Raw genomic sequence first — 24,401 nt, forward strand, 5'->3', positions numbered from 1 at the left:
TGCAATACTACAAGGACAACTGATAAAATCATCCTTATACTTTTAGAGTAAATGAATAAAATTTCATCTGAAAAATATACTAAAACTGGAAAATTCCACAAGAGCATGAGAGAGATACCACACCAGCCATGACCTGCTTTTCCCAACTCACTCCCAGCAGAGGTGGACAGAAAGTTCCAACTGGGACAGATAAAGACTCTCAGATGGCAGCTGAAGGTTACAGTGTATCTTGGGGAGGAACATGTTGCCTGCCTCCTTTAAACTGCCTCTCATGATGAGAATCAGTTTCAAGTCAGTTCAACTGTGTTAACTCTGTTTGTTTCAGCCCATTTTTACCAGGATGATTTGAGTATGAAGGTTCCTGCTTCCTTAGCTCACAACATTACAACAGTAATTATCAGCCCTGTTCCTTAAAAAGCTTCTCATTATAACATCTGTAAATCAACAAAATAGTAAGATTCCATTTTCTCCAAGCACATGTTCAAATGTTTGCATTTCAAAAGATTCCAACAAGAGCAATGAAACTCAAGAGTATAAAATTACTGATTTAAAAAAATTTCATAATATTTTGCCACACAATAAATGACTTCCACCAATGTCAAAATGCAAAAGAAGGGAGGCCAAATTGTTACAAGTCTTCTCAACAGAGGCTTTACCCGACACAATAACAAGACCAGACTGGGCCTGTGGATGTGTTTAGAAGCAATTTCTTGATTTCTTTTTATTGTGGTTAGTTTTCTCATCTGTAATGTAAGGATACTTGTTTATTTTCAGTATTACTGTAAGAAGTAAAGATAATGAATACAGAGTAGATGTCAGACAGGTTTTTGATATTGGTATCTAACATTTTTATTGCAAAAACTTATGATTTGTATGTATTGTACAAAGATCACTCAGCTTTTTCACAATTTCATAAAATGACTCTGAATGCATTAGCAGGTAGTGACTCTTCCTTACAAATGCGGCTTTTACGTAAAAAAGTTATTTTTTAGAAATCAAGTAGGGTGTTAATTTTATTTGTTCATAGTTCTATATTTTTCTTGTGTAACTTCTGGGTATTCCCCTGAACATCACTTTTTAAAAAACTGAATTTTTTTGCTAAGGTAATTTAACCATATTCATACCTGAAATTGAGCATGATTTGCCAGCTTAGTTCAAAGCATATGTAAAAGCAGAGATGTATAAAATCTACATCCTGTCACTCAAACTGATGTGCATGCATATTATTTCATCAACAAATAAAACCTACAGAACTGATAGGAAACTGGAACACATTCTTTGGTTCACGTTGCCTCAGTAGATTCCATTCAATGCCTTTCTGTTTCTCCTTTTTTTTCCGGGATAGCAATTACTACTATCTGGAAATGTATGCCTTTTTTTTTTTTTAAAGATTTGCTTTTATTTACTTGGAAGGCAGTTAAAGAGAGAGGAGGAGACACCGAGAAAGAGAATCTTCCACTCACTGGTTCATTCCACAAATGGTTGCAATGGTTAGGGCTGCTCTAGGCTGAAGCCCGGAGCCTGGTACCTCCTCTGAGTCATCCACATGGGTTCAGGGTTTCAAGTACTTGGGCCATTCTCCTCTGCCTTCTCAGGTGTGTTAGCAAGGAGCTGGGTCAGAAATGGAGCAGCCAGGACACAAACCACCACTTGTACGGGATGCTGGCATTGCAGGTGGAGGCTCAGCCTTTCTCTGCCACAACTTCAATTCCACCTTAATTTTTAAGAGATATTGTAGAGTATCACTACAGTCAAAGAATTACTGTCAGGTAGACACATATTTAGTAGATTATACAGTAGTGTGTCCTAAGTATAAAATATAAAGCTGGGAAGATAGATATAAAGTCAGGAGAAGGCAGTGGAGGAGGACAGCAGATACTGAATGAGAACATCTCTCTGGAGCAAAGGCCTGAAAACACTGAGAGACCTAACAAACACAGCTTTCTGCAACAGGAACTGCACCTGTTACATCATCATAAACGTAAACTCTATGAGGGCCATTCTGCTCTACACCCACTAGTCCAGCACGTGTATCGGTGCTTAGTATACTGTAGGTTTTCAACAAAGGCATCTACTTAAAAAAGGAATATTTCATGCTCAACAAATGTAATTTTTTTCCCACAAATGGTAGCCTACCCATTGTATAGCATCCTTTTCTCACATAACATAGTGTAAACTTTATTTCGAGTCAGTTGCTACTAAATACAACATTAAGATTTATAGTTACTTTTTTTAAAAAAAAAGATTTATTTATTTTTATTGGAAAGCTAGATATACAAGAGAAGGAGAAACAGAGAGGAATATCCTCTGTCCATTGATTCACTCCCCAAGTGGCCACAATGGCCAGAGCTAAGCTGATTTGGAGCCAGGAGCAGGAGTCTCTTCTGGGTCTCCCACATGGGTGCAGTATCCCAAGGTTTTGAGCTGTCTTTGACTGCTTTCCGAGGCCACAAGCAATGAGCTGGATGAAAACCTGAGCTGCAGGGACATCAACCAGCGCCCATATGGGATCCTGGCGCATGCAAAGTGAGGACTTTAGCTGCTAGGTTACCATGTCAGGTATAGTTACTGTTTAATATCTATTTTCTATGTTGTAACATAAATCCCTGAGAGGAAGATCCAGGTCTATTTACTGGATTCCTAATCCACAAGTTATACTACCAAGCCTGAAGTGCAGGATCTGCTTCCCAACCAAAGGGAAAGGAACGAAAGGCATGACGAACTCAGTGAACAAGATCACAAAATAAAATCAGGAAATGGTCTTAGGAAACGATTTAAGGTGTGGCTTGGAGACTGGAATATGCAGGGCAGTAACACAGAACCTAATTCACAGAACGTGATTCAGTGGGTATGTCAGAAACAGTGACAGTTTGGGATGCTTTGAGCTGATAAATGGCTTAGAACAACAACAGGCAACTGTCAGTGGTTCCAGGACAGGGATGGGAGGCTATCTAAATGCAAGAGTAATGGACATTTTCATGTTTAAGAAAAACTTGGCTTCTCTATTTTTACCAAAGGAGCTCTGTTAAATGGGACTAGTAACGAATTTCCCCTTCAGACAGGGTTACGGGTAGAACAGAACTTAATAATCAACTGTACAATTTGATTCTGCTTTTACTTCTAAGATTAAAAAAAAAAAATACCGTGAAGTGTCAGTTTAATCAGCCCTTAATGACCTGGCCTAATCAGTAATCAACAACCTGGCTTCAAACATTATCATGTGATCTAAGTCTTATCATTAGTCTGAAGTTACCAATATTAACCCCCAAATCCAAGAGATCATGAAATTGAAATTGAAATATACATGGTAAATTATTTTCTTAAAGTTGTAATGAAAATCAAAAACACAAAAACACAAGAGTAAATTTTAAATTAAAAAAATTGCCTTGAAATTAGAACCTCCAGAAAGTCAAAAAAAGGAAAAATGACAGCCTATTGAGAATATTATTAATAATATTATTAATCAGTTTTAGAACTATATTATCAGGACTGGGTAAGTATTATCTATGATTTTATGCAGTATTATTGTACAGTAACCACTCAGCAAGTCAACTTTTGCTTTTGTTTTGCAAACTGCTGAGATCACCAGGTACCCATGTATTCCTTGTAAGAAGGAAAAGAGTTAATGCCATGGTTGTTCACATATCAGTACAGTGCAATGAGCTAAATTAATGTGTCTTCCTCCCAGAGCTGGAGCTCGTGGTGCTGGCTGGGTCAAAGCGCCAGAACTGCCCTTCACTTCACCTTCACAATTGCAGCAAAATAGGCTTTTATTTTCTTATCTACACTCCTCTCTCCACTATGTATCTCATGAAGGCCCACAAACCTACCTCCCCAATTGGATTAACCGACACTTCTGCTTCTCGTGTATTACTCATGCCATGTACCCACCTGATCTAATATACTCCATATAGTGCAATATTTGCTTTTCGATTATGTAATTAATGTCTTCCAACAACCAAATAATTTATTAAATTATTTTCTAGCTTTTCTTCCACTTTTACCATAAATTCTAAGACCACAGCTTTGGCTGTCTTCTCCAGCCATGATTTCTATGTGCTGTGCATCTATGGTAGGCTTTCCCAGTGGTGCCTTCTCAGTGATTCACGCCTTGTACAGGGATATCTTCTCCTTCAATCTGGACCATTTTTGTGACAATCTTAAATGTTGAGACAGAAGTAAGACCGGGCCGGTTCTGGGACTTGATATTTAAAACTCTCAGTAGCTTCAACTTTTCTGTTTTGCAAAAATTCTAGATCAACTGCTAGCAAGATCATGTGAAGAGACCACGAGTCAAGGCAAAGGCTTGGACAGAGCCCAGGCAGAGATGCTGCCAGTTGTGCCTGTATCCCAGCTGAACCCAGTTTCCCAAGACTCCACAGAGTTCAGAGCAGTCCATCTAAGAGTGACCATTTGGGAAACACAAGAGAACCGCCAGGCTGAGGTCATGTTAGCCCTTCCAAACCATCGAGTTTCAACAGACAGAACCTCTGGTAAACTCAGGATTCAGCTCTCTACCCTGACTCTTCCCCACAGATCCAGATCTGAATTCCAAACTATAGCTTAAAACTAGTCAAATTCCAAGTAGCTTAGATTGCCTGAATCTCAAATTCAATATTTGCTAATGGGTTTCAGTATGTCCCCTTATTTCCTATAAAATACAGTGTCAATCACTAATTTAAGTATGTTACTCCTCAAATTTTAGAGCTTTCTGAGATATTTCTATAGGCTTTGTCTACAATAGTCCCAGGGGGACACTTATAATGTATATCCTCAATGTTCTTTATATTGTGGGTCACAAAAATTGTAAGCTCACATTTCAAGCAAATTTTTGCTCAATATTTGGAAAAAAAATGCTGAAACTAAAGCAAAAGTGTGAGGGAATAGCTTAACTGGCTATGGAACTATGAAAAAGTAATCTGAACAGCCTGAGCCATGATTACTTTATAAATAGTAGTGCTTGTCCTCACACAAATCTCTGGTTTTATAATAGAAATTAAGACTTGATTTTTGTGGCGGCACCCTGAATACCCCAGACTGTTAGCATCAAACAGAAGTGAAGAACAAAGGGTCTAGGTTCAAATCCTTGGAGAAGTTAATCTCATTAGCTGACAGAGCCAGGACTGGTGCCAACATTCTGTCACTTAACAGCTCTCTTACATCTCCAAGCACCAATTTCCCCATCTATAAAATGGGAATAAAATACAGCCTCTGAGTTATTGTAAAAATACAAACTAATTGTTATTTTTACAGTACTCAGAAAACTTCATAAAATAATTAAACTGCTAAATAATGGATTTCACTAATTTCAGAATTAGTAAACAAAAGTTGTAATCACCATGTAACACATTAATGAGCTCTTTTAATATTCAGCAAATTGATTCATGAAATCTTGAAGAAATCCATGTTGGAAGCAATCATCTCTATAACAACAAGCGCTGACACTGCGCTGCTACAGTAGCACAGCAAGTAAAGCTGCCGCCTGCAACACTGGCATCCCACATGGGTACCACTTCATATCCTGGCTGCTCCACCTCCAAGTCAGCTCCCTGCTAATCTCCTACAAGCAGCAGACTGTCCAAGTGTTTGGGCCCCCATCATCATCACAGGAAACCCAGAGGACGCCTCTGGCTTCTAGCTTAGGCCTGGCTCAACAGATGAAAAATGTGTCTTTTTCTCTTTTGTCTGTCTCTCTCCACCTCTCTCCATAATTCTGACTTCCAAATAAATAAATAAATCCAAAAAAAAAGAGTTCTGCCTTTTGGTAACTATTTTTTTTTAAATAAGGTTGTCAGAGACATTAAATAACAAACACTATTTTCTAAAAAGAAACATCATCTCCATTTCAAATCTGATGCTTTATCTATGCATCATCATTAAAACAATTTAAAGGTTAACTACTTACCACTGATGGTCTTAGGTTTTTTAGCTATGTATTCTTTCCATTTTCTTGAACTGAGTTGGTTGGGAGGTGGGATAAATACGTTACTCACAGTACATGGCAACACAAACAGAGCACCCACCTGGATGAAACAGAACATGTGTTTACTGACTGCATACTCAAAGTCATCATTATGACAGAAGTTTTCACTCACATTTTACCTAGGTAACAAATGTTTAGTAGCAATCTTGCCAAACAACTCTACCATACCAACCAAAGAAAAGCATAACAGTATTACTTTCCACCAAAAAAAAAAAAAAAAAGGCAAGCAACAAAGAAAAGCAGACAGAACATCCAGCCACTAAGGTGTACATCTCTGAAAACCTTACTATTCAGAATCAGCCTGAAACTCAGGTTGTGGGGGTAATTTCTTCGCATATATGAAAAGCAGTAAGAAAGGCTGGGATTCTAGCACCAAAAGATTTTGTCACATTCAGTCATAATTTTGAGTCACTGCACAGGATTACTGTCCTGGCTTCAGAACTGGAATATCTATAGCTTAGAAACAGTCATTCCTAGAAATCAGATTTAATTCTGACAAGTAAGGACTTGGGATGGTGTGAAAAAGACAAAGATCTACATAATGGACAACAGCAGCTTCGGGCTGACCTGGATGCAAATTCAACACATCCATTCTGTTCACCCAGGGCTGGGCATACAAGTGGTTCTTACATATTTGTTCAAAAATCCAGCAATTTGCAAAGTTTTCAATTTGATTAAATGCTAAAAATGAACAAAGGGAAGCTCTGAAAATTTATTTGTCAGTTTTTAGCAGTGGGCTGCATCAGTGAGCATACCCTAGCAAAGGGCAAACTTTCTTCAAAAGTTCTTGAAGAAATGAAGGAAGCAAGGTGCTTGTCAAACAACTCAAACCTAGCACAGATCACTTCATCTCCCAGCGGAGATGGACTGGTTACATGAGCTTTGTGACACTCATATAATTAGTACTTTAACCACTAGTTTTGTTTTTATTCATTTTCACTATCCATTCATGATAGATACAAAAAATAATATTTTAGGTGAAAATAAATGGCACAATAGATATATTAGTCTCTCTTATAACAGATATAACTTTAAGTCTGCCAAAATTTACACAGTTAAGCATTAGGCATTAAAAATAAAAATACTTAGAAATCAAAATATCATTTAACACAAAAACTACATCTAATTTTTTAAGATATTATATCCCAGTTCTTGCATTAATAAGATATCAAATCCCCAAATGCATGACAAGACTGCATGTCTAGAAGTTGGACACAGTTCTAAGGTGCGCATGCCCTGTCGGGTCCCAGCAGAGCTTCCTCAACATGCCAGCGACATGCATGACTGACAGCCTGACAGAAAAGCTCAGGACCCAGCAGCTGACGAAGTGGCCACATTTTTGATAGCGTAATTTTGATTAAACATCTGTTACAGATATGCAAATAAACATTTTCAAATCTCAAACAGTAATTCTCCACAACATAAATTTCTCACCTGCTTCCACTGCACTCATAGTTCACTTAGTTTCTTACCTCGGTCCCACCATTCCATTAACCATTAGATAACCTCTACGGAGCCTGACGACAATTTGTTGAGGCTATTATTCTCTTTAAAGGCCAAATCTAGGAACTCAAACCTGAGTTTCAAACCTCCTGGTCCAAGAAGCAATACGCTGACAATCTAACATAGCAATTTTAAAACAAAATGATTGAAATTATGATCATAACAAATATTAAGGTCTTTTTTTACCTTGCTTTTAGAGTTGCTGTTGCCAATTTTAAATAACTATAAGGAGTAAAGATTCCTTTAAACTTTTGCTATTCCAGTGCATAAATTTGTTTTGAGAAATTTTTTTGAAAGGCAGAGTGATACACACAGATACATCCCATCCACTGGTTCATACTCCACAGGCCCACAGTGGGCAGGAGTGGGCCGGGCCAGTAGGATCCGGGACTAACCTGGGGCTCGCACTGGGGAAGTGTGGTTCTAACTCCCTGCCCTTCCTTCTGCTGACTCCCCGAGTGCGCATTAGCCAGAACGGACAGTGGAGTAAGGACGTGAACCCAAACACTACGAAATGAAGACTCTCCAGGCAGCATCCTAACCTCACACCCAATGAACATTCTGCAAATCTGACTATACTCTGTAACATTCTCCATACAGTATATTTTCCATGAATTTCTCCACATAATGTTCACAAATCTTATCACATCTTCAAATTACCTGGAGAGTATCTATTATTCCACACATTTCAGGAAATGAAAGTGTAATCATCTGATACACATAAGCTTCAAAGATAATGAAGAATAACAGCTATCACTTATCAATGGCACTTCCACTAAGTAAAAGTTTACTTTGGTGCAAGAAAATTTCAGCATTCCTCATATTCTAATTTGGTTTTCATTACAAATCTGAGACAGGTAACACAAGATATATTATTTCCAGTTGATAATTTATAAAGGTCTAAGTCTGTGAGTGCAAAGCCAAGGCCTTAATTATAAGTTTTCTAAGATATACACCCTTCTGTTTCGGAATCTCTACAACATATTTCTTTCTCTAGCTTATGTGACAATACTGGTGAAATAATAACAGCACGGCCAAGGCTGATCTAGTGGTTGACGTGTCGCTTGGAATCCTCACAATCTATAACGCAGCACCTGACTCAAGTTCCAACCCTACTCCCACTCCGGCTTCCTTGTAACGTGCAGCCCAAGCGGCAGCAGGTGATGGCTGCAGATGTAGTCCCTGTAATCCACATGCGAAACTTGTCCTAAGTGTCCAGTTCCTAGCTTCAGCCTGCTCCACCCCTCAGTGCTCAGTGTCTGGGGAGTGAACAAGGAGGTGGAACCTCTGTCTCTCAAACACTACAAAATAATCATGCTGGATAAGTTCTTAATTTTCTTAGAATGAAGGACTCAAAGAAAAAAAAAAAAGGTAACCAGACAGGGCTACACAGAGAACAACTTAGCTATTTGAGTGAAAATAGAAAGTGTTTTTTTTTTAATTCATAGTACATATTTTTAAATTGCATCACACGACTTCTATGTGCACAATTGTATAGAAAGGCACAAATTAAATCTTTCTTAAAAATACTTATTTTATTTTTATTGGAAAGTCAGTATACAGAGAGGAGAGACAGGGAGGAAGGTCCTCTATCCCATGATTCACTCTCCAAGCAGCTGCAACATCCAGAGCTGGGCCAATCCGAAGCAAGGAGTCAGGAGCCTCTTTTGGGTCCCCCACATGAGTGCAGGGTCCCAAAGATTTGGGCTGCTCTTGACTGTTTTCCCAGGCCACAATCAAGGAGATGGATGGGAAGTGAAGCTGCTGGGACCAGAACTGGTGCCCATATAGTATCCTGGTGTGTGCAAGGTGAGGACTTTAGCCATTAGGCTATTGCGCTGGGCCCCAACAAGTTTAATCTTGCTCATCTGTATTTAAAATACATTCTTAGAGTGTTCATTTCTTCTGTTGTTTCATACCTGTAGAGATTTAGTTATGCTTTTGCCACCAATGTTAAGCTTTTTTTTTTTGCTTTTGGAAAGGCAGATACATAGAGAGAAGGAGATACAGAAAAAAAGATCTTCCATCTGCTGGTTCACTCCCCAGATGGCCACAATGGCCAGAGCTGAGCCAATGCAAAGCCAGGAGTCAGGAGCTTCTTCTAGGTCTCCTATAAGGTTGCAGGTTCCCCAGGCATTAGGCCATCCTCTACTGCTTTCCCAGGCCACAAACAGGGAGCTGGCTGGGAAGTGGAGCAGCTGGCACAGGAACCAGCGTCTATGTGGAATCCTAGCTGATGCAAGCTAATGAGTTAGCCACTATTGCACCGGGCCAAATATATTGAGTTTTATGAGGATAGAAGCTAAATCTGTAAAATTTGTCCCATGGTCCCCAACACTGGCACAGTGCTGAAACACAGCAGAATATATGTTGGATAATAAATTTTACAATTTAGCAATTTTGAAATTTAGCATGTGGGTTTTTCTTCACAAAATGAAAACTTAGTTAACAAAGCACTATAACTTGGGCTACCCAAAGGGTATGTCATTACTAACTATTTCAGCACAGTAACTCAAAAGACTATCTAATATATGGAAAACTAAGTCTGAAAGCCAAAAGTCTGAGTTATCACTAGTTGAATATCTTAAGGTTAAATCATGTTTCATTTTCAACTTCAATTTTCTGAAAAAATTATAAATAAGATTTTGTTAAAGCACCATGGTGCAGTGCCATTCATTGTAATATTCATTTACTCTTTGCAGTTTTGATAATAGTCTATATGTTGTAGAAATAATAAGCAAATGTGACATAAATACTGTCAGTAAATATTTTGCATATTAAAATCCAAAATGTCCAAATCAGGAATAGCATCATGATATAGTACATCAAAGAAACCAAGTCATTATGCAAACAAATTACATCCTTTTTCTTACACATGTACAAATGCTAAGTATAAAAACAAAATATGTAACCCAAGCACAAGTATACCTTGCCACGCAGGGAGGAGAGCTGCTGCAACAGCAACATGGAATTCTGCCTGGTACTATTCTTTGTCAACCCTCTAAACTAGGGAGTTAAGGAAGTAAGGGCATACGAACTTGAAAAACACTTGTACTCCAGAAAATTAATTTTAATCAATTCTTCCACATGTTGCTTAAATTCACTTATTAAAAAGTTTAACTATAAGAATTAATATAAACTATTGGTAAGAAACAGTCATACATTTTTCAACACAATGTACACTGGAAAAAAAATTTCAGAATCACTCAATGTATACGGATACTCCAATTACCCAAACCTGAACTCTTCCTTTGTGAAACTGCTCTTCCCAGGGCCTCTTCGTGTCTGAGCATCAACACAGGCAACCATGCTACTCCCCACACAGCCTCCTTGCTCTCCCTGACTGGCTCAGGTCATGGTTCCGGTTAAGTCTTGAACTCATCCTGTGTTTTGCCCAGGCTCTCCATTCCAAGGGACACTTCTTTTGTTCAAACTCTAAGTTCCAATATCCTACCAGTATACTCTAAGATGTACTTAAAATTGATTTATTTTGAACGAATTGCAGACAGAGAGAACCAGAGATCTTTCTTCCACTGGTTCACTCCTCAGATGGTCGCAACAGCCAGAGCTGGACCAGACCCGAGCAGCAGCCAGGAGCTTCAGCTGGGTTTCCCACATGGATGGCATGGCCGAAGCACTTGGGCCATCTTCTGCTGCTTTTCCCAGGCCACTAGGCAGGAAGCTGGATTAGAAGCAGAGCAGCAGAGACACAAACTAGGGCCCACAGAGAATGCCAGTGTCATCGGTGGGAGTTTTACCAGCCACTACAATTTACTTGTATTGTTTAAGAACTAATGTTCAATTTTATTTGCATACAGAACAAATGAATAGAACTTGAAATCTAATGCTTAACACACTTCATATGAAAGCCACCTAAAGTCACATATACATACTCACAATAAGCAAGATTTTATATTCTAAACTACATATCATTTTTGAGATGAAACAAAAGCTAAGCATGTAAATAAATAGCCATAGTTATAAGTTCAAACATTCAGTATTTTCGGTTTTCCAAACTGACCTATGCATGCAATTGAATTTTCATCAAAATTCAGATAGATTTTTTTTCCTATGGGAAAATTTATTCCCGATTAAGCTACTTCCTGGCTTGCAATTCTTCAACAGTTTTTTTTCCTTCTCCAGGACAGTTTAATCCAACTGACAGCATGTGGTCCATTTGAAAAGGTACTGCAGACTGATCTCATTGCAAATTCCCTTACCACCAGAACCAATAAACCAAAAACTTCCCGAAACAAACTAAGATACCACTCTTTGTGATCCCAGAAAACAGTTCTCGTCTGAGTAAGGTTCTCTTATTCTTTCATAAATATTATATCTTCTGTAGAAAGGAATTTGCAATAAGAAAACAAATCAACATTTTGGTTTGAGCTGATGTATATATCTGTATAATACAGAGAGTATATCTGCAATATACGATGACATACTGCAGTGATAGACTTTTTCAACAGAAATATTTATGGAGAAAAACATCAAAGTCATGAAGATGGTTTCCTGGGTTTCAGACAAAGGAAAATTATTTTTAAAAAGCATTAAGTAGTAACAGGAGGGACAGCAGAGGCAATAAGAACACATACAGTAGGAATGTGGGGCTGTCTGATTGGAGATAGGAGGAGTAAGAGCTTTAGTTACTGACGGACCAAGTGAGACAGAGATCTGGCCTTTGCTCAGGCGGACAGCGTTATAATTAGAAACCAAGACTGTCACTTTTGGCTTCCTTCTAGAGCTCTGCACACAGAAAACGTTCAGCAGATACTGCCAGAAAACACTTGCACAGCGAGACAGATTTCCGATAGGAAAAGTACTTGATCCAGAATATGGAAAGACCAAGAAGTTTTTTCTTCGGCAGCTTAAAAATTAAGGAATTTGGCAGCATACCTACACAGCCACATAAAAACAATGCATATAGTAAAATAACAATGAATATATACTTACAATACAGTTAGCTGACAATACAAGCCCATTATACTCGATATAGAAAACAAGACCTAAATGAATATGCACATTAAGGATACAGCTCAAATTCAATGTCCGATAAGTAGCAGGAAGGTAGATCTGATAATTTTATCATCTGCACAAATTCTAAAGCAGGGCCATAATAATGAAAAACCTGAAAAACATATTAGAATTACATAGTATTTTGAATACTCTGGACAAAACAAAAATTACAAAGTTAGTTATAAAGGGCTCAAAACTTTCAATCTAATATTGTATACATTACGCAAGCCAAACATTTAATCTATCGCAGAGAAAACAATTCTTCAAATCAAATTCCACCTCAAGAGTAGAGACATGGAGGTTTCCTTCTCTAAAAAGAACTTTAGAGAAGAAAACGCTTATAGAGAGGCAAGGAACAGAAGAGTTCTCCACTTGTGTTGTTTATATTCAGCAGCCTAAGCGATGCAAGGGCTGAGAGTGCTGAACAAGCAAACGAGTAAGCTACCTCTGCAGGTGGAATCCTGAAACAAAGAAAAGACACCCCACGATGGAGGAAAGAAACAAACAACAATCTGGTGAAGACAACAGCTGCCAATTAAGACAGAAAGTTCCACTCAGAAATACAATTTCAGCATTTCTTAGTGTTGAGTCTGAAACGAAATTGGAGTGAGCTAGAAAAAGGATTAACATTTCAACAGTTGGTACCATAGCACGTCACAAATGAGGCAAAAACAAAACAAAGAAACAAACAAAACCAAAGGACTACATCTTGATGAAACTTGTGTAATGTGCAGAAGAAAGCTCCATAATTCTACCATACACATAGTATATATAAGGAGTCCTAGAAAAGTTCATGGAAATTAATTTTTCCTTTTAAGGTTAGTTCATTGGTTTGGAAGGTAAAATTACAGAGGGAGAGGGAGAGCCAGAAGGAGGGAGGTTCATTCCCCAAGGGGTCACAATGACCAGGACCAGCCCAGGCTGAACCCAGGAATCAGGGCATAGTTCTGGTCTCCAACAGTGGTGGCAGGAGACCAAGCACTGGGGTTATGTGTCATGTGCTGCTTTCCCAGACCCCTTGGCAGGGAGCTGGATGGGATGTGGAGCAACCTGGAATCAAGCAGGAACCCTACAGGATGCCAGCATGGCAGGCAGCAGCTGAACCCATCAGAGCCCCATCCCCGGCCCCAGAAAAATGCCTAGTAAAAAAGTCCTATCCAAAGATTTTAACAATTTTTGAACCAAAATAGTTATCTTTCGACTCCATTTTCCACAAAATTTTTGGCCTGAATGTGTATACACACATATATTATAATTTGCATATATGTACCTGTGTATGGCACACACAGGGAGAGGAAACCTTATATTTAATGAAAAAGATGAACCCTAACATTCTATTCAATATTAACAAAAAAAATCATACTAGTGTGGTAACATTACCAAGAGAGAGTAATGGCATCCATCCCATGATGCTAGTCATTGGGAAATAATGTTATTATGAAAGATGGACACAGTATGTTACATAAACAATTCTTAATAAATATGGGAAATGAGCTCACATCAGGAATTACACTCTTTTTCATACCATTCTTTGATCAGAAAACATTAGCCATCAATTGGCCTTCCTTGTAACTTCCTGACTAGTATATTGGAAGGGCAGGATGGGAAGTATCGTATCCACATGTTCTTAAAATTGTCTATATGAAATACATGAAATTTGTTCACTTTTAATATTAAACAAATATTTTTAAGTAAAGGATGTTCCAAAGTGCTTTCGCAGAGATATCTCTTCTCCTGTTGCATTCAAAATTTTTTTTAAATCCAACTCATCCTTTTTCTAATTTTTACATTTAATGATTACATGTATTTTAATAATAAGTTTAGACATGACACAGGATAAAAACGCATACTTCTGAAGTGTATGCCAAATGCTAATCTCTTTACCTCATCTAAACTGGATAACTTTGAGAAGATAAATGTATCATTATTATCCACAAATGCAAGGCACAGTGTACCCAACACCTGGTTTGTGAGTCAGGTTTGAAATCCAGGTCTAGCTTAACTCAAATTCATCCTTTCCCCATTCCTTCACAGTCTCCCCAAATTGAGTCTTAGAAAGGTCACAGTGTAAAGTCCAAACCAAAGGTAGTTTCAGGTGTGTGCTGCCGGAAAATTAGCACTGTTAACAAATTTTTTAAATTTCTAAAATATTAATAGTCTCACCAAAGCTTATACTTACTTTTAGTAAAATTTACGCTAGCAAGCACACTTTAGCACACATATTAGTGATAATAACTCAAGATTCAAATACATTTTACAGGAATAAAAACGCACAAATAGATGAGTGCAAACAAACATATAAACATAATTACCTTTGGCAAAAGATCCTTATCCTTTGATGTCACTCTTTTTGGGGCAAATAAGCAAGTATCTAAATTATGTATACTAAAGTTCTTAGGTGTGACTCCAGTTAAACAAAATTCAGGAAAACTAACTGCACATCCAAACTGAAAAGCAAACAAGAAAACACATTTAGCAGTCTCATGAACAGACAGAGAAAGATTAATTCCTGAAAAAATTCATGAATTCCCAGTGTAAATTCCTGAATCCCAGTTTAACAATTGGCTCTTCTATCTAGGTACATATCGTTCCATCCTAACTAACACACCAGGTTTTCATGAAGAGCTCTCATTGGCCCTTCCTCAGCCAGCAAGAGCAGCCCCTTCTACGCTGTAACAAGGCCAAATAACCTCTTCTGCATGTGCTTAGTCAGAATTCTGGTACTAGTCTATAATGCATAGATAGAAAATGTCAGTTCTCCTCACCACTAGAACCTAAGTACAAGGCTTCCAATATATGGTGTTTATGAGATGAATTACTTTGCAAGTAATAATAGCAGCAGTGTTAACAATATTAATGGTAACAACCACAACAATAGGTAATACAGGATGGTTACTTTGAAACAATTTAATATTCATAAAAACCCATGAAATACGAACTATTATTAACTCTTTTATAAATGTATACAAGCGGGTTATCAAGAGGCAAAGTATCCTCCAATATGTCACAATGAAGCAGAGGAGAGACTGGAATAAACCCATTGTAATGTCAGGTCCCACGTACTGAACAACTAGATATACTAAACGATTTTTGGCTGAAAGGTTTTCTGCAGTGAAATGTGACTTTAGGTTAATTTTTGGTTCCAAATAAGTCATGTTCAAACATACAGATTAAATATATATATATATGAAAGCAATCTTAGCTCTTCATAATTTCTTCTCTTCTACTTGACTATATTTCTTTTATATTAAAGTCATTTGCATAAAAGGTTCACCTGCTGATATACCCTTCCATGAGATTAGGATGGGTCAACTTGGCAATCAACAAATAAGCCCATCAAATCAATTCTCATCACCTTTCTTTAGATTTTAATAAGCAATTTTAAAGGATGAATTGAAAAGTCTAGGGACAGGGACTACAGCCTAGCAGTTTAATCCACTACCTGTGCCACTGGCATCCCCTGGGTGCCAATCCAGCCCTGGCTCTTCCACTTCCTATTCAGCTTCTTGCTAACGGACTGGAAAAGCTGCAAAAGATGGCCCAACTTGTTGAGTTACAGCCACTCACACGGAAGAACCAGAAGAATCTTCTGGGTCGTGGTGTTGTCATCCTTTGGGGAGTAAAGCAGAGGATGGACTATTTGTCTTCCTCTTTCTGTAGGTAAAGCCTATATCTCCATCTCCATCTCTCCCTAGCTATATGCTTTTCAAATAAACACATAAATCTTTTAAAAAGTCTACCTATAAATGCAAAAAAAAAAAACCGCAGACTTTATAAAAATGCAAGGTCTGACTCATATTCCAATGCTAACTGCACAAATGGTCTATACATCTAAAAAAGAAAAAAAAAACCTGTGGTTTTGTTTTGCTTCTCTACGAAAGACATAAATTACTAAGAATATTTTAGCAAAAAACAGTTTAAAAGACTTTTTTTTTCAAAGACGTAGTTAGAAACAGAGGCCACTGACCCTCTGGTTCCCGATAAATGGTTGTAGTAGTCAGCACTGGGACAGATGGAAGCCAAGAGCCAGGAGCTTCATCTGGGTCTTCCATAAAGGTACAGGGACCGAAACACTTGAGCAATCTCCCACTGCTTTTCCCAGGCCACCAGCAGTAAGCTGGATTGTAAGAGAAGCAGATAGGACTTGAATTGGCACCCATATGGCAACCTGCATTAAGCTGTGGTGGTTCAACCCACTTACCACAAAGGCAGCCACAAGGGCACAACCGAGCAAAGCTTTGCAAAATGTTTGTTCTCAGTAAGAAATGCCAAAAGAGAATCAAGTCTCACAGAAGTTCAGGGTCAGAATAACCTAACACAATCATCTTGTTGTTTAGAAAACTAGGATCTAACAACAACAAAAAGATTCATTCAAAATTAGAAAACTGGTTAGTAGAAATTGGAGATCACCAAAGGTAGGATTATAAGTAACCTAACACAGTCCGAGCAGTTTTTCCAGATACTTCACACGAGCAATAAAAAAGGAGATTCAGATAAATATGAACTTGGTTAAGGTCAAATTCTGGTTTACAAGTGCTACATTACAGAATAGCAATGATCAAAACAGGAGTGAATATTTTAATTAAAATCAAAATTAAAATGTAGTTCAGCCATCACGCTAGTCCTAGGTAAAGCACTGAGTAGCAATACATGGCTAGTTGGTTATTGCATTGGCACAGAGAACATCTCCATTAACGTAGAAAATCCTAACAGTGCTGATCTGGAACATCTTTAAAGGCTACATTTCCATTAAGATGTACTTACAGTATCTGCATAGTCAAGACTTGAAAGACCTGCTTTGCACACTGTGATAAAAGAGAAATTCATTTACCTTTCTTTCCCATATCTGAATCCTTCCCCTCCACAATTCCTTTGAGTCAATAGCATTTCTGAGATCTTCTAAAGGTACAATATTAGCGGAAAGGTATTCTGCAATTTTCTGACAGTTTCTATTAAAAAAAAAAAAAACGATTATAATTAACTGTAGGGTTTTATATTTTTATATAAGAAGCTGAAAGTTTTGCAATGTTTCTACATGTTACAGAACAACCATTAATTCAGTCTCTGAATGAAGTGCTGATTTAATCCTTCATATCTACAAATTAAGAGTAATTACCCTCATAACCAACAATGAAGAAATGGTTTCTTTTTAGTGTTGGCTTAACTATGTAAGACAGACACACACACACACACACACACACACACACACACACACACACACACACACACACAACATTGGTTCTTCGTATTCAAAGACAGAATTGTTCAACTAAACTGTTTCCAAATAGCTTTGTATGGAATTGCTAAAAACATTGATTACAGACTATCTTAACCATTGTCTCTCTTATTACATCTGCATTTTGATGAAAAAGATCATGTCTTTTTACTTTTTTAACTCAACAGCACTTACAGCTGTGTTTGGCAAGTGTTCAACAATATGGTAGAATGAAAAATGTCATGAATAAATCCGATTTAAATGCTTATTTAAGAATCAAAACTGTAAAAAACAAAACAAAAAACCTGTCATAAATGACAACAGAGTATAATTGCACACTGTCACATGACACAAAAACAAATGACATTACAAATACAGTGTACCCATGATATTCACTATGCTATTCACTGGCCACACAAGCCAATTTAAATGCACATAGTGAGTTTAGGAAATTAATGTTCAACAATATAGGACAGCACTGATAACATATTTGCTAAAAATATATCTTTACAAATATAAGAAAAATCTAATTACTCTCAAGAGAATAATTCTCCAATCACACTATGACATAAAACTATGGTATTACCCTAAAGTAATTTCAAAATCTTGAGCAGCATGTTGGAAACCATATAATAACCAAATATGAACACAGAAGCTTACACTTCACAGTGATTTCCGGCTACAGTAATTTTTGCAGAATGCCATTCTCTGAAATGTTTCAAAGCTCCTACGGCGGGTAAGCAGTCTTTCACTTTTGGAGGATCTTTGTCAGAAGGCAACAGTATTACATCTATCATTGCTCTACCTAGAAAGGAAAGAAAAAAATACACATTTAAGAGATGTTATTTTTGAATTGTGCCAATGTTCCAGTACCCTAAAAAATTGGATTTTATTTATTTAGAAGATAAAGGGGAATTTTAACTTGAATTTCTGAAATTCTTGCTAAGAATACATATGTTTAGGACCTCAAAAAATTTTTAATTTCCACATTTAATGAAAAGCATGTTCTTCTGCAAGTTAGCATGTGCTACAAAGCAATGAACTGTACAATAACTACTTGCCAATTCTACAGTAGTGGTTAATGATACACATTACTCTTCAAGATCATCAATGCTATTGTTGTACTCAGTAGGGAAAAAAACCCTGTGCAATTCATTATATTTTTCTATATTTTGTTATCCAAAGGGAATGGATCATTATAAAATTACATACTCCAAGAAATTACATTTTTAAAGTACAATGAAACACTTAGAAAACCCAATTATACTGATAACATTAGTTGACCCTGAAAAAAAGAATAACTTCACAAAGTTTAAATTTCATAAGGCTGCAAATTTACTGGAATAAAAAACAAAATGAAATAGAAACCAAATAAAAATGATAATGCAAGTCCTCTAATTTGGCAAAACACCACCTATACAATATTTTAATACATATTTTGAAAATAAAACATTAAAATAATTGGCAAGTTCATTTATCAATGCATTCAGTTATTTACAATGTGGGACATTTTGCACTGAAATATGATTGTCTTAAATATAGACTTTTGTGAGCCACAGGTCTTAATGGTCATCTTACATGCTTTATTCATCACTGCATCCTCAACTCCTAATATAACGTCACATTACAGTCACTGCAATGTCTGTACAATAAACAGCCTTCATAGAAAATATTCAGAAAAGAATATTCTTCAAAAACATTTGTGAATGTCAGATTGTCCCAGACTCTTCATGGTAAGTATTTAAATAACACAAAGAAATATTACTTTAAGATAAAAACCAGCTTTAAGAATATAATGAAACATTATTTCATAAAATATGATTATCAATATAAGGAAAAAATGCATTTTATAAAAAAATAGTTGACTCAAGGATTTCTTTTACTTTAAGAAATTTTGATTTTACACTGACTAGACCTTATCCAAATTCCCTATTGCCCTCTTCCTTAAGGAACTGTCCATAGAACTTGTACAGCACATGGTGTGCCCAACAACGGTCCATGGAAAATGGAATTAACAGATAAGTAATTGGACCTTGTGGATGAAGCTGCATCTGCAATGCTGGCGCCCCAGAGCCGGAGAGCAGCTTCTCCATTTCCAACCTGGCCTTCTAACGTGCCTGGGAAAGCAGCTGAAGGCAGCCCACGTCCCCCATGTGGGAGAACAAGATAAAATCCTGGATTCACCCAGGCCCAGCCCCGGCTACTGTGACCATTTGGAAAGCAAACCAGAGAATGGAAGATATCTCTCCTTCCATAGGTCTGACTTTCAAATAAATAAATAAATCTTTTAAAAAGAAAAAGGGAAGCAACAATGAGTACTTAATTTTCTAAAGAATTAAATGTTTCAGCAATGTATTTCAATAAAATGCTAGCGTATATTTTATGTGAACTCGAATGAAGAAAACGTTCTTCATTTCAGAGTACTAGCAAAAATGCTGAATCATCACTCATTTATAAAACATGTGACATGGGGTTGGCACTGTGGCACAGACTAAGCCTCAGCCTTAACAGAAGAGTCTTTCGTCTGTCTCTCTTCCTGTGCAACTCTGCCTTTCAAATGAATAAATTTTAAAAAATAACAAATAAGTATAAAGCAAGATATACAGTATAAAAGTAATAATAAAATATTACCAGGAGCAGGAAGCTTGTCCGATAACTGATGCAAATTTTCTGCAGATTCTTCATAGAGACTACAATGAAAGGATAAATTAGCGACACGTAGGCAGAGAGTACATGCACCAAAATATGAAGCGTTAACTAAAAGGATCAACATGAAGTATGTGACATGTACTATCTCATCTGATCTTGATATCAACACAATCATGCTAAGTAACACTACTGTTACATTTCTACTTTAATAATTTGCCTAGAGCCACATAATTAGCATGCATGGAAATCCAAGCAAAAGTTCTGTTCCACACCCAAAATACTAACAAACTCCGCAAATAATAGATGGTGTATTAAACATAGTTGAGAACAAAACATTGTTCTAATATTAAAAAGATAATAAGTATATAAGAAGGGTATTACTTTTTCTTCACTGTCCTAATAATTTAATGCCCTCCTCTGATTCTTTAAAATCTATTAGGTTGAACTATTGGACATTCTTCTCAAGCTGCTCATTATACAGCATGAAACTACCCAGATTCTTTATTATAAATCCACTACTGTTTAAAAATCACAAAGTATCTTACGTTAAACTATGGTTTTCTAGCCCCCTCTTGTGGAAATCGTTATTAGATCCCACATCAGAAATAACATTTTTCAAGCTGTCGTTTTAATAGTGGTCAGAGCTTTGGGGGCTGAGTGAAGGCACCTCAGATATCGTCTAAAAGATCCCAAGGTTTATGGATGAGAAAGCCAAGGACGGGGGCAGTTAAGTAACTGGCCCAGCGCTGCGTAAGCCAGGACCATCGCCAATGCTGCCTGACTGGGCTCTTTCCCTCAGCCTACAGAGTCTCCATTCACCAACAAATCTGATTTAGCAGCAGAAAAGGAAATACTTAAGCTTGCAGTTATTTACAGGTGTACAAGCATCGTATTTGTATAAGGTAACGAAAGCCGTTGGCTCTCATGAAACACTGAAGCTAAGATGAAAGGTTGTTTACTCAGAGTCACAGATGAAATACTACACGAAGAAAACAGCACCATAGCTGTCATCTGAGGCAAGTTAAATATCACACTGCAGTTCCAAAAAACCTACCAGGGAACGTGGCCATGTAAATAATTCTCAAAATTTCTAGGAATTTCAACAGCTATTTGAAATGCAGAAGATAAACAAAAATCATATATTTGAGCCTCAAGTTGTAAAGCGAAAATGACAGTTTCTTTGTTTCAAGCTTTAAAATAAAATATATAATAGAATTTATTTTTTAAAAGTGACATGTTAATTAAAATGTTACTTCACTAGTGCCAGCACCGTAGCATACCAAGCTTAGCCTTTGCCTAAGGTGCCAGCTTACCATATGAGTGCCAGTTCAAGCCCTACCAGCTCTCCTACCAATGGAGCTCCATGTCAATGGCCTGGGAAAGCAACAGGGAATGGCCCAAGTACTTGGGGTGCTGCACCTGCATGGAGACCAGGAAGAAGCTCCTGGCTCCTCGATCTCTCTGTCCTCTGTCTCTTCTCTCTCTCTCTACAATTCTGCCTTTCAAATAAAAGTAAATCCTAACAAAAAAATTGCTTTGTATCATTCTTGCAATCACATAAGAAACAAAACATTTTCAGGTATCCATTTTTGCTCTTGAAGAATTTCATTGAAATAAGAGGCCCAAATTGCCTAACAGTCTTCCAAAATGAAGAGCAAACATCTCTAATTAATTCATTTTATTACTATAATTGCTAAAAGATCTTAATCCTCAGTCTCATGGTCCTGAACAACTGCCAAGTGTGAATTATTTAACGGAGCAAATAGGCAGCATACGGACATACTCAGCCAAGGACAGGGACTCCCTGCTGTTACTGTCTTCCTCCTCCGCAAACTCAGCAGTGCTCAGACATTCTCCCAGGCTTGCTTGGAGGGCGTCCTCAATTTCATCTTTCTCTGCATCAAAATGTACCTCTTGCCAATCAGAACTGCAAAACTGACAGAGGAACACAGTGCGCTAAGTAATGGAATTCCCAGGGTTCTCTGTATCAGCAAAGATATTCACTAGGAACTACTACCTGCTCAAATCCACATATTGCCTGCACTGCAAAGAACCACTTCCTGGATCCGGGTCCACCGCCAATGGAACAGGCTTGAAAACAAAATCATACTGATCAGACCACAAGCGAGACAACGTCACAGCATGCGTGTGCAGAGAAGTTTGTCATTTTGAATCGCACAGCTTTCCAAAGTTGCAGAAGTATGGATCTTCTAAAATCTGCTAAAAGTTTAAGTTGAATGTTACCTGCCTCAAGAAGAAAAGCATGTACCAAGAAGGAATCATTTGCTTTAGGCCAACACAGTTTAATATCTAAGGTGTTTTTATGATCCTGTAGATTTAAATCTATCACAAAGATGTTTAAAATTAGAACTACTTGATTTTTTCTGAATGACACAAAAATCACAGAAACCATACTAGCACAACACAGCCTAAGGGCATGGAAGCCAGTCTTGGAGAATGGAATATTACAGGAGGATTATAAAGTTAAAGACAACACCATGGTGTATGTCACAGGAATCATGATGAACTTAGCACGAGTAAAGAAATTGGATTCCCCAAAGGAAAGAGAAATATGGCTATTGAGGTGTCTCCTGGAAGCTAGGGAAGATGCTAAGTACCTATGAACTCATTCTTCTAACAATTTCAGCAGAAGACGTCATCTCTTACTTTCTGAAGAAAACAGAAGTTATCATGCAATAATTTCCAAAACATCTTTTTAGAAAAAACACAGGTCTTTGCTGTAGTAAGAGTAGTATGGCCTAACGTGATGTCAACTTAAGCCATTAAAAGTATTACTGGGACTTGGAAACAGGCCGGTGCGGTAAATACATGCTAAAAATGATTTCCCACTGGTAGCTAACACTGAGGAATTTTTTGAGTGGAAAAAGAAACAGAAAAAGAACCAGATTGTAGAGTCATGACAATTTCAGTGTTATCCAACGATCAAATTCTCCCTGGCATCCAGAGACCTGCTGGAGTCCTTAGGGATTAGTCTGTATTAGAGGCCAAGAACGAGAAAACATAACTAGTAAAGCAGGCTGATCGATTTGTATAAAGCAAACAGAAAATAACAGAGGCGTGGTCCAAAAAGTGAGATGCTTCAGAGCCGACACGGTGTTGTAGCCGGCTAATCCTCCACTTGCGGCACCAGGATCCCATATGGATGCCAGTTCATGTCCCGGCTGCTCCACTTCTCACTCAACTCCTTGTTTACAGCCTGAGGCTGCATCCACATAAGGGACCTGGAAGAAGCTCCTGGCTGCAGATGGGCTCAACTCTGGCCATTGTGACCATCTGGGGAGTGAGCCAGCAGATGGAAGGCCTCTCTGTCTCTCTCTCTCTGAAAATCTTTCAAATAAAAATTTTAAGAAATCATAAAAGATGAAGTGAAATACTTCAGAAAGAGCAGATGGGAACAAACCGCTATGTTCAACAAGGAAGTGACTTGGTAGCAGATAAGAACAGAATAGTAAGTAATGGTAATGAAGTCGCTGGTGGCATTAAGCCTCCTTAGAATGCAACATCCCCATTTATAAGAGGAGCAAAAGTCAAGCTGAGTACTGACATTAATTATCGTAACAACTTAATGACACTCAAGCATCACAAAGAGAGAAATAATACCTTCTTCAGTTTCTTATCTTCTGTTCGGTCCAAAACCCGGAGCCCTGCAGAGTTAACAAGCACACCTGCCATTCCCACAGGTCCTAAGTTCATTCCAGACACTTGCTCTGCCAGAGAGGGGCATTTTATACCTACCAGGGAAAGCGCTGTCTTGTGGGTGAATTGACGCACCAATGCTTCTTTTCAGGAGCTGATAAACACCTGTTGCTGTGAAGTCTGAAAGGGAAATCAGACTAGCTCAGTGGCTCCCGGGTGCACCGACTGGGTCCGTCCCAGTGTGACCATCAGATTCCCATCCATAAACAACCGCACTTTACCCAAAAGGTATTCAAGTTCCCACAGAGTAGAGACAAAGCATTTGGAAGAGCCTGGGACGGTTCCTGCCTTGAACATGCCAGCCCGTTAACACAAACT

General features: G+C 37.8%; 1 protein-coding gene across 1 annotated transcript in view; it reads right to left on the minus strand.

The window, feature by feature from the left end:
* Nucleotides 1–24,401, minus strand: part of LOC121155893 (MDM2 binding protein) — a 64,361-nt gene that overhangs the window by 39,233 nt on the left and 727 nt on the right. The window contains exons 2-11 of the mRNA XM_040979365.1: nucleotides 24,123–24,203; nucleotides 22,384–22,457; nucleotides 22,150–22,301; nucleotides 20,349–20,407; nucleotides 18,378–18,522; nucleotides 17,334–17,451; nucleotides 14,815–14,949; nucleotides 12,520–12,614; nucleotides 10,415–10,487; nucleotides 5,906–6,023 (exon numbers count right to left, since the gene is read on the minus strand). Of these exons, the coding sequence (XP_040835299.1) occupies nucleotides 5,906–6,023; nucleotides 10,415–10,487; nucleotides 12,520–12,614; nucleotides 14,815–14,949; nucleotides 17,334–17,451; nucleotides 18,378–18,522; nucleotides 20,349–20,407; nucleotides 22,150–22,301; nucleotides 22,384–22,457; nucleotides 24,123–24,203 (1,050 nt within the window). The remainder of the gene's footprint in view (nucleotides 1–5,905; nucleotides 6,024–10,414; nucleotides 10,488–12,519; nucleotides 12,615–14,814; nucleotides 14,950–17,333; nucleotides 17,452–18,377; nucleotides 18,523–20,348; nucleotides 20,408–22,149; nucleotides 22,302–22,383; nucleotides 22,458–24,122; nucleotides 24,204–24,401) is intronic.

Source organism: Ochotona curzoniae, unplaced genomic scaffold, assembly GCF_017591425.1.
Source record: "Ochotona curzoniae isolate NIBS_2020 unplaced genomic scaffold, NIBS_Ocur_1.0 contig_3190, whole genome shotgun sequence".
Lineage (NCBI taxonomy): Eukaryota > Metazoa > Chordata > Mammalia > Lagomorpha > Ochotonidae > Ochotona > Ochotona curzoniae.